Below are 11,622 nucleotides of genomic sequence, written 5' to 3'. Positions count from 1 at the left end.
CATTTCTCTACTGAAGGCCTCCACACTCTGTTCTTTCTGGACTTACTCTCCTAGAGCTCCCTTTGCAGCTCTCTTGTGTTGAGTCCTCTCTATCCCAAGTCCCTGTCCTCAGATGCCTCATCTGAAGATGAGGTGAGATGCCTCATCTCAGATCTGCTTTTTGTATTTTGTTTATGACTCTCCCCTCTCTCTTCTCTCTCTTGCTCTCCCTTTGGCTAGACATTTTTCCTTTACTGATATTTTCAGACTGTCTCATTTCATTAATTTCTTTCTACTGTTTACCTATTTCCTTGATTTGTATGTTTATCTGTATTTTTTCCTTAATTCTGATTATTTTGTAGTTTATTAGGGTGGAAACCTAGATTAATGATTTTAGAATTTTCTTCTGTTCTAAGGTGTCACTTAATGACAAGTTCCACTATTAGAATTGTTTTAGCAGCATTCCAAAGTTTTTTAATGATTTATCTTCTTGTTCATTCAGTTCAAAATGTTATTTTCTAATTTAATTTGTGATTTCTTCTTTGACCCATGTTTAATTTTCAAGTATATGATAATTTTCTAGATATCTCACCATAAATTATTTGTAATTTGTTTTGATAAACGTTCATACCATATATGAGTTCAACTTTTATAGGGTACTGTGGTTTGTCTTAAGGCTTCCCAGGCAGCTCAGAAGTAAAGAATCTAAATGCCAAAGCACGAGACTAGAATTTGATCCATGGGTCGGGAACATCCCCTCAAGAAGGAAATGGCAACTCACTCCAGTATTCTTGCCTGGAGAATCCTATAGACAGAGGAGCCTGATGGGCAACAGTCCCTGGGTTCACAAAGAGTCAGACATGACTGAGCACACACATGCATGTGGTTTGATTATTCAGAATAGGCTCTATCCTGAAAAGTGCTCCATGTATACCTGAAAGATTGTGTATTCTGGGTGCAGTGTTCCAAAAATGTCAATTTGTGAGTTTCTGTGTTGTTACTTACTTTTCTACTAGATCTATCAACTAATTTAAAAAAAAAAAAAAGAGTATTGCAATCTTGAACCAACAGTGGACTTTTATGCTCTCCTTTCAGTTCGGTCATTTGGGTTCATGTGTTTTGAAACACTGTTAATAGGTAAAATTCTTTGTGAGTTTTATGTCACCTTAATGAATTAACTTATCATTATGAAATGCCCCTTGTTATTGCTAGTAATATTTCTTGCTTTGAGGTCTGCTTTTATTAATGCTGATATAATCAGTTTGGCTTTCTTTTGATTGATATTTGCATTGTATATTTCTTCCATACTTAAAGTTTTAACTATTGACATGGCTTCCCTAGCAGCTCAATTAGGAAAGAATCTGCCTGCAATACAGGAGACCCAGGTTCAATCCCTGGGTCAGAAAGATCCCCTGGAGAAGGAAATGGCAACCCACTCCAGTACTCTTGCCTGGAGAATTCCATGGACAGAGGAGGCTGGCAGGCTATAGTCCATGGGATCACAAAAAGTCAGACATGACTGTGCAACTATGTTCATCTATATTTAAAGTGAATTTCTTGGTAAAGAGTTTAATTGGGTAATACTTTTTATCTCATCTAACAAAAATTTGCATTTTAATTAGAACATTGAAGATCTTTCCATTTAATTCAGTCATCAATGTGGTTGAGATTAGGTCTACCATCTTGCTACTGGTTTTCTACTTCTACCAATTGCCCTTTATGACATTTTTTCTTTGACTCTTCTGTACTAGTTGAGTGCTTTGATGGTTATATTTTATCTCCACTATTGGATTATTAGCTGTGGCTCTTCCTTTTACTATTACTTAGATGTTGTTTTAGGTGTTACAATATTTATTCTTTCTCAGTTTGTCCAACTGGAGGGTAGCATGGAGAATTCCTACAGGCACTTTCTACAGGTAAGCTGATGTAGTCACTGGGCTCACGATGTATTTTTCCCTCCTCTAAGGAATCATTTTGGTGCTGCCTGTGTTCAAGTGTTTGAAAATAGCTGTTTCATATATCTTGTCTGATCTTCTAGTTGTTTATGGTGTAAATACAGTTCTTGTATGAGTTCACCCTTTGCGGGGGGAAGTGGTGGTCCATACATTAACTTTTTTTTTTCCACAGCAACGCCAGCTCTAGATCCAGATTACCTAGTTTCTATCTCAACTGTCTTCTCATGATAGATACCTTGTCTGAGCTTTAAATTCATTCATTATAAATGAATGAATTTCCCTGGTCATTCATTATAATGAATAATACAATGACAATATCTTTATTTTCACAAAGTTTATACTCCAGTGAACATCAACCCAATATGTTCCCTACCCATGTATAAATTATATTCTCTCTTGTTACACATGGACTTTCCTAGTCGCTCAGACGGTAAAAGCATCTGCCTACAATGAGGGAGACCCAGGTTTGATCCCTGATTGGGAAAGATCCCCTGGAGAAGAAAATGGCAGCCCATTCCAGTATTCTTGCCTGGAAAATCCCATGGACAGAGGAGCCTGGCGGGCTGCAGTCCATGGGGTCTCAAAGAGTCAGACATGACTGAGCGACTTCACTTTCACTTTCATGTCTTGGCCATTATAAATACTGCTGCTATAAATATTGGGTTGCATGTATTTTTAAAATTATATTTTCCTCCATATATATGCCTAGAAGTCGAATTGCAGGCCATATGGTGGCTTTGTTTTTAGTTTTTATGGAACCTCCATACTGTTCTCCATAGTAGCTGTACCAATCTACACTCCACCAACAGTGTAGCATGGTTCCCATTTCTCCAGTGTGTGTTATTTACAGACTTTTTGATGACGGCCATTCTGATGGGTATGAGGTGATACCTCTTTGTAGTTTTGACTTACAATTCTCTAATGATTAGCAATGTTGAGCATCTTTTATGTGCTAGCTGGCCATCTGTATGTCTTCTCTAGAAAATTGATTGTTTAGATCTTCTGCCCATTTTTTTTATTGGTTGGTTTGTTTCAATATTGAGGTATATAATTTTATATATAGTCATACATTTTGGAAATTAAGCCTTTGTTGGTTGCTTTATTTGCATATCTTTCTCTCTTGTTCTGTAGTTTATCTTTTCATTTTATTTATTTCCTTTCTTGTACCAAAATGTTTAAATTTAATTAGGTCCCATTTATTCATTTTTCCTTTTGTTTTCATTACTCTGCAGGAAAGATCTAAAAATATATTGCTGTGACTTAGGTCAAAGAGTGTTCTGCCTTCCTCTAGGAGTTTTATAGTATTCAGTCTTACATCTAGATCTTTAATCCATTTTGAGTTTATTTTGAGTATGGAGATAGTGTTCCAATTTCATTTTTCACATTTAGCTGTCCAGTTTTCCCAGCACCAATTGTTGGAGAATCTATCTTTTAAAACTTCATTGTATAGTTTTGCATCCTTTGACATGATTTAACTGACCATTAGTGCACTGGTGTATTTCTTTTTTTTTTTTATGATATCACTTATGTGTGGAATTTTAAAACAGGGTACAAATGAACATATTTACAAAAGAGATGTAGAGTCACAGGTGTAGAAAACAAACTATGGTTACCAGGGGAAAGGGGAGGGTGCAAATTGGGAGTTTAGGATCGACATATACACACTACTACATATAAAACAGATAACTAACAAAAGCCGACTGTATAGCACAGGAAACTCAATACTCTGTAATGACCTATATGGGAAAAGAACCTAAGAAGAGAGTGAGTATATGTGTATGAATAACTGATTCACTTTGCTATGCACCTGAAACTAACACAACATTGTAAATCAACTATAATCCAACAAAATTAAAAAAAAAAAAATAGAAGATAGTCAGAGAGAGAACATGAGTAGACCAAACAAGAACTGGGACTGCTGGTAAAACTCCACATTTGTAGGAAAAGATAAAGAAAAGAAAGAAAGGTGAAGTCACTCAGCCGTGTCCGACTCTGCGACCCCATAGACTGTAGCCTACCAGGCTCCTCCATCCATGTGGTTTCCCAGGCAAGAATACTGGAGTGGGTTGGAAAAGATAAGAGATTCATAATCCATAATTACAGCCATGTGACTTTACCTTTTTATATTTGAAAAGTTTACTTTCTTTCTTTTTTTTTTAATTTTTAATTTTTTTTTTTTTTACTTTATTTTACTTTACAATACTGTATTGGTTTTGCCATACATTGACATGAATCCACCACGGGTGTACATGCGTTCCCAAACATGAACCCCCCTCCCACCTTCCTCCCCATAACATCTCTCTGGGTCATCAGCACTGGTGTATTTCTGAGCCTTCTATTTTGTTTATTTTGTTCCACTGATCTCTGTCTCTTTTTGTGCCAGTACCATGCTGTTTTGATTACTTTGTAGTACAGACTGAAATCAGAGAGTGTGACTTCTCCAGCTCCATTCTTCTTTCTCAGGATTGTTTTGGATAGTTGGGGCCTTTGGGTTTCCATAAAAATTTTTAAATTCCTGTTCTAGTTTTATGAAAAGTGCCACTGGCAGTTTGATAGAGTTTGCCTTGAGTCTGTAGATAGCTTTGAGTAGTATGGTCATTTTGACAGTACTGCATCTTCCAACACAAGAATATAATATATCTTTCCATTTTTGTCTTAAGCTTCTTTCATCAATGTCTTACAGGTCTTTTGTCTCCTTAGGCAGACTTATTCCTAGGTATTTTACTCTTTTTGATGTGATGGTAAATGGGATTGTTTCCTTACTTTCTCTTTCTGATCTTTTGTTGGTGGTGCATAGAAATGCAACAAATTTCTGTATATCAATTTTGCATCCTGAAACTTTAATGAATTAATTCAAGAGCTCCAATAGATTTTTTTGGTAGCATCTTCAGGATTTTCTAGGTATAGTATAATGTTATCTGCAAACTGAGCATAAATCAATTGAGACTAAAAACAATAGAAAAGATTAGTGAAATGAAAAACTGGTTCTTTGAAAAGGTAATCAAAATTGATAAAACATTAGCCAGATTCATCAAGAGAAAAAAGGGACTCATTCTATGTGTTCACGTTCACCCTGATACCAAAAGCAAACAAAGATACCACAAAAAAGAAAATTACAAGTCAATATCACTGATGAACATAGATACAAAACTCAAGAAAATACCAGCAAACTAAATCCAACAATGCATTAAAAGGATCATACAACATGATCAAGTAAGATTTACCCCAGGGAATCAAGGATGGTTCAGTACTCACAAAGAAATCAATGTGATATACCATGTTAACAAATTGAAATAAAAATCTCCTTGTCACGTCAACAGAATAAAATGTAGCTGTTGACGAAGTTCATCATCCATTCTTTATGTTGAGAATGTATTTCAACATAATAAAGGCCATATATGACAAACCCACAGATCACATCATACTTAATGGTGAAAAGCTGAAAGCTTTACCTCTAATATCAGGAACAAGACAAAGATGTCCACTCTTTTATTCAAAATAGTTTTTAGTCAAAATAGTGACTTTTATTCAACACAGTTTTGAAAGTCCTAACTGCAGTAGTCAGAAAAGAAAAAAATTAAAAGAATTCAAATAGGAAAAGAAGAAATAAAATTATCACTGTTGGCAGGACTTGCTTAAGACAAACTTTAAACTGCCATTTTGACTTAGATATACCAAGATTCCTTCCAGGAAGTCTTAGGCATCTGCATATTATTAACATCAGCTAAGAATCTTCTCCGTACTAATTAGATTGACTCTCAAGGTGGACAAACAGTAGGTAGTAATCTAGAAATCAACAACATAGAAACAAAAAGATGATGAAGCAACAGGAGAGACAGTGAATATTCTAGAGGATATACTTGATGTGAGGAGAAAAGGGGACCAAGATCATCTAACAAGTAGGGACCCCCAGATTTAAGGATAAGCAAAGAAAAGGATAAGAGAAGATGTACACACCCCCATTCAAATAAGGTTGCTCTTGATCTGTAAGTTGTACTGTATTCTGTTTCTACTTCCACCTACTTCTAAGCCTGGTCCAACCTGAATTTTTCCTGAGTCCTTTCAACACAGTGGAGAGCAGTCTCAAACTCTTCCTCAGGAGCTTTATTTATTGCCGTATAAACTGCTTTCCATGCCAAAATTTCAAGCTACAGAGGCATTCTGGTTACAATAAGCACAAAACTTAAAAATACAATACTTTACTGACTTTAGTTGAATTTCGCCACCTGTCCTGGAACATCAGTTCAGTTCAGTCCCTCAGTTGCGTCTGACTCTTTGTGATCCCATGGACCACAGCACATCAGGCTTTCCTGTTCATCACCAACACCCAGGGCTTGCTCAAACTCATGTCCATTGAGTTGGCGATGCCATCCAACCATCTTATCCTCTGTTGTCCCTTTCTCCTCCTGCCCCCAATCCCTCTAGCATCAGGATCTTTTCAAATGAGTCAGTTCTTCTCAGGTGGCCAAAGTATTGGAGTTTCAGCTTCAGCATCTGTCCTTCCAATGAATATTCAGGACTGATTTCTTTTAGGATGAACTGGTTGGATCTCCTTGCCATCCAAGGGACTCTCAAGAGTCTTCTCCAACACTACAGTTCAAAAGCATCAATTCTTTGGCACTCAGATTTCTCTATAGTCCAACTCTCAGGTCCATACCTGACTGCTAGAAAAACTGTAGCTTTGACTAGATGGACCTTTGTTGGTAAATAATGTCTCTGCTTTTTAGTATGCTGTCTAGGTTGGTCATAGCTTTTCTTCCAAGGAATGTATTTTAATTTCATGGCTGCAGTCACCATCTACAGTCATTCTGGAGCCCCAAAATTTAAAGTCTGTCCTGTTACCATTGTTTCCACATATATTTGCCATGAAGTGATGGGACCGGATGCCATGATCTTAGTTTTCTGAATGTTGAGTTTTAAGCCAGCTTTTCACTCTCTTCTTTCACTTTCATCAAGAGGCTCTTTAGTTCTTTGCTTTCTGCCATAAGGGTGGTGTCATCTGCATATCTGAGGTGATTGATATTTCTCCCAGCAATCTTGATTCCAGCTTGTGCTAGCAGGGTTTCAATACCCAGCCTTGACGTACTCCTTTCCTGATTTGGAACCAGTCTGTTTTTCCACATCCGTTTCTAACTGTTTCTTCTTGACCTGCACACAGATTTCCTGGGAGGCAGGTCAGGGGGTCTGGTATTCCCATCTCTTGAAGAATTTTCCATAGTTTGTTGTGATAGATTCAGTCAAAGGCTTTGGTATAGCCAATAAAGCAAAAGTAGATGTTTTTCTGGAAGTCTCTTGATTTTTCAATGATCCAATGGATGTTGGCAATTTGATCTCTGGTTCCTCTGCCTTTTCGAAATCCAGCTTGGACATCTGGAATTTCATGGTTCACATACTGTTGAAGCTTGGCTTGGAGAATTTGGAGCATTACTTTGCTAGTGTGTGAGATGAGTGCAATTGTGCAGTAGTTTGAACATACTTTGCCTTTGCCTTTCAGAAACATAACACTCAATAACCAGAAAATCCCAGTAAATTAAAATTAATGTAAGTAGAAACCCGACATCATTATTTTTTAAATTTCATCAGGTGATATTTATGTGTAATCAGAACTATGAATAACTGTCCTAAGACCTCAAGTTCAGTGAAAAATTATGACAAATTCCATATGCCTAATGAAAATGTACATTTGTATAGCAACAGAATATTTGAAAAATATTGAGTTGGCAAATAGTTTGTTTGGGTTTTCCACAACATCTTACAGAATACCCTGACAAAATTTTTAGCCAATCTAATATTTCATGTATATTATTCCATTATATTTTTAACTTTGAAAAGTGATATTGTAACTCCATATAATTCTCAAATGTGGAACCTGATTTGTCATTCAGTAATTGGAAGGGCTCTATCATCCCACACTATCTGGATTTGAGATAAGGTGATCTCATGCTTTCATTTCATGGGGAGTATTTTGGGACTGCAGAGATGATAAAGGACTTTTTCTTCCTGGAGCAAAATTCAACTCTGGACTCATAAATAAAACACACTTGTAGTTATCTCCAGGGTACTTGGACAACATGAGAGTGGAAAGGCTCTATAGGGACCCCTATTTTCTCCAACTTCATATTCTTCAAACCATGCCATAATTGTAGGAATCCTAGAAAACATTAGAAATGAAGAGACAAACAATTAGAAAGAAAATGAGTTCAAGATCTCTCACTCAGGAACAAAAACTGACGCCTACCCACACCAGAAAGGCTCATATATGGTTATTTCTAAGTATCTTCAGGGGCTGCTGCACCAATGCTCAGCATCCTTAAATAAAATGACTTGGTACAATGAAGTCTGTCAGCCCTCTATGTCCTGTATCCACAGCTGTTGGAATCCTGGGATGTGTAACTGGTTGATACCGAGGGCTGACTGTATATACGTTTTCATAAGCTCTTATTTCTTTTTTCCACAGAGCTGCCAACCAGAGGAGAATGGCTGCACAAAACCACTCCACAGTGACAGGGTTCATTCTTGGAGGTTTAATAAATCAGCCAGAGCTCCAACTACCCTTCTTCTTCCTCTTCCTTGGGATCTACTCAGTCACCATGATAGGGAACCTGGGTGTGATAACACTGATTTGTCTGAATGCTCAGCTTCATACACCCATGTACTATTTTCTCAGCAGTTTATCACTATTAGATCTCTGCTACTCCTCTGTCATCACCCCTAAGATGTTGGTGAACTTTGTGTCAGAGAAGAACACCATCTCCTACGCAGGGTGCATGTCCCAGTTCTACTTCTTCATTGTGTTTGTTGTTGCTGAGTGTTACATGCTGACAGTGATGGCCTATGACCGCTATGTTGCCATCTGTAGACCTCTGCTTTACAACATCATCATGTCTCATGGAGTCTGCTCCCTCCTGATGGCTGCAGTCTATACCATGGGGCTCATTGGCTCAACCATAGAAATTGGCCTCATGTTAAAAGTATCCTACTGTGAGCACCTCATCAGTTACTACTTCTGTGATGTTGTCCCACTCATGAAGCTCTCCTGCTCCAGCACCTATCATATTGAAATAACAACTTTCTTTTTGGCTGGATTTAACATCATAGTCACCAGCTTAACAATCTTTGTTTCCTATGCTTTTATTCTCTCCAGCATCCTCCGTATCCACTCCACAGGGGGAAGGTCCAAAGCCTTCAGTACATGCAGCTCCCATCTTGCAGCTGTAGGATTGTTTTATGGATCTACCACATTCTTGTACTTAAAATCCCCCACAGGTAGTTCCCTGGCCCAGGAGAATGTGGTTTCCCTGTTCTATACTACAGGGATACCCATGCTGAACCCCTTAATTTACAGCTTGAGAAATAAGGAAGTGAAGGCTGCCATGCAGAAAACACTAAGGAGAAAACTCTCTGGGTGCAAATGTCATTATTCTTTTTCAGATTGAAAATTGGTAGAGAAATATAGAGGAGAAGCCCTGTAAAAATTTACATACATATAATGGAAGAACAACCACTTATCAATATGATTTATTGAATGTATTTGCTAATTTTTTCCAATTCCCTTTCTCCCTCTCACATCTCTCATGTCTTACTCTGCTTGAATTTTTCTGGTTTCAAGTGGTGTTTGTTTTGTTTGAGATCAGTTATTTGGTTGGTTGGTTTATTTATGCTTTGCCCTCTGGTAAACATGGAAAAGGGGACAACAGAGGATGAGATGGCTGGATGGCATCACTGATTCGATGGATGTGAGTTTCAGTGAACTCCAGGAGTTGGTGATGGACAGGGAGGCCTGGCGTGCTGCAGTTCATGGGATGGCAAAGAGTCGGACACGACTGAGCAACTGAACTGAACTGAACTGAACATGTATCTTGATTACAGCATAAGTTTAGAACATCTAGCAATGAGTTCCATACTGTTCATGGGGTTCTCATGACAAGAATACTGGAGTGGTTTGCCATTCCCTTCTCCAGCAGACTACATTTTGTCAGAGAGCTATCCATTGATTTTTCCCTTACTAGCCCTTTAGAGTACACAGACAAATAGAGATGAATTCAGAAGTCATAAGAAATAGCAAATAGTCTCTTCCTCACCCAGATTTATCCCACTTTTCTCTTTTATTATACTTTTCTGTGTCCTTATACCTGCCACAATTATTATTTTCCTGTAATGTCCTTCAGCTGAAAATTTATTTCCCCTCCTTTTCCTCTGTAGAGGCAAAACTTTAATGGACAGTCTTTTAAGCTTAATATGACAGTTAATACACAGACAAAGTAACCAAATACCCTTGACCCATGTGTCTGATCTCCATTTCTTCTATGATTATTTAAATGGTCCCTTCACTCAGTTATTACTATCACCATCAGGATGATCACTGAATTATCACCATCACATCTCACATTCATGGATGCTAGGCCAACATCTAACTCTTTGATGGAATTAGTTCATTTCTCAGATGAGGAAACTTTAAGTTAAGTAAACTCAGATAACATAGCTGCTAAACAATTAACACTGAGATTCACACTGATAGATCATCATCCCCCCTCTCTTGGCCGACAGTATCTCTGTGTATCCTGCTATTCTTAGCATAATTATAAACTTCCAATGTCTAACTTTTCTTTCCATTATCTTCCCACAGCGTCCAGACATCCAAGGAATGTTAGACATCCTTGTAGTCTTTTCTCCACACTAAATAACATTCTGCAATCTCTGCCTATATGATTCAGTAAACCAGTTGACCTGGTCAAAATGTCTTTCACCATTTGACTGAAAACAATGAGTTAGAGAATTAGTTGCCCTGCACTGCAAGTATTTGAGGGCATTCTTTTCATTATCATTTATAATTTTTTAATAATACTAAGCTAATTATCAGTCCTCTGTCATTTTAATTATTTTAATGATGCAGAAAAATGAACCATTCTAAATTTCTTAAGCAGAAAGAATTTAATACAGGAAACTAAATTTTCAGATATTTTTCTTGCTATTTTTAACAGGTTTTTTTTAGAAAAGTCTTAAGCTCACAGCAAAAGTAAGCAGATGGCATGTATTTCCCATATATTCTCTGCCCACCACTCATGCACACTCTCCTGCATTGACAGCAGCCCCCATGCAAGCAGTACAGTTGTCACAATTGACGAATCTACATTGACACTTCATCATCACCCAATGCCCATAATATATGTATAGTCAGTATTGTCATTTTATAGGTTTGGGCAAATGTATAATAACATATATCGATTATTTCCATGACCATTATGGTATCATACAGAGTAGTTTCACTATTCTAACACTCCTCTCTGCTCTACCTACCCAATCTTTTCTCCCCTAGACCTCTGGCCATCACTGACCTCCCTACTGACCCATAGTTTAGCACTTTCAAAACTGTTACAGAGTTGGTTTCTTTCACTTAGTAATATGGATTTAAGTTTTCTCTAATCTTTTCATGTCTTAATAGTTCTTTTCTTTTTAGCACTACAGTGGAAGTGAGAAATAGATTTAAGGGACTAGATCTGATAGATAGAGTGCCTGATGAACTATGGAATGAGGTTCGTGACATTGTACAGGAGACAAGGATCAAGACCATCCCCATGGAAAAGAAATGCAAAAAAGCAAAATGTCTGTCTCAGGAGGCCTTACAAATAGCTGTGAAAAGAAGAGAGGTGAAAAGCAAAGGAGAAAAGGAAAGATATAAGCATCTGAA

At 37.4% G+C, this 11,622-nt stretch overlaps 1 protein-coding gene across 1 annotated transcript; it reads left to right on the top strand.

Moving 5' to 3' along the window:
• Positions 1–8,407: 8,407 nt before the first annotated feature.
• LOC138083472 (olfactory receptor 8A1-like) lies at positions 8,408–9,370 on the top strand. The gene has a single exon (XM_068977344.1). The coding sequence runs from the start codon at positions 8,411–8,413 to the stop codon at positions 9,368–9,370; it is 960 nt and encodes a 319-aa protein (XP_068833445.1). The 5' UTR covers positions 8,408–8,410.
• The last annotated feature ends 2,252 nt before the right edge of the window (positions 9,371–11,622 follow it).

The sequence above is a fragment of the Capricornis sumatraensis genome, chromosome 8, assembly GCF_032405125.1.
Source record: "Capricornis sumatraensis isolate serow.1 chromosome 8, serow.2, whole genome shotgun sequence".
Lineage (NCBI taxonomy): Eukaryota > Metazoa > Chordata > Mammalia > Artiodactyla > Bovidae > Capricornis > Capricornis sumatraensis.
Note: the sequence above shows the minus strand (reverse complement) of the source record. Positions and strands in the feature narration are given on the sequence as shown.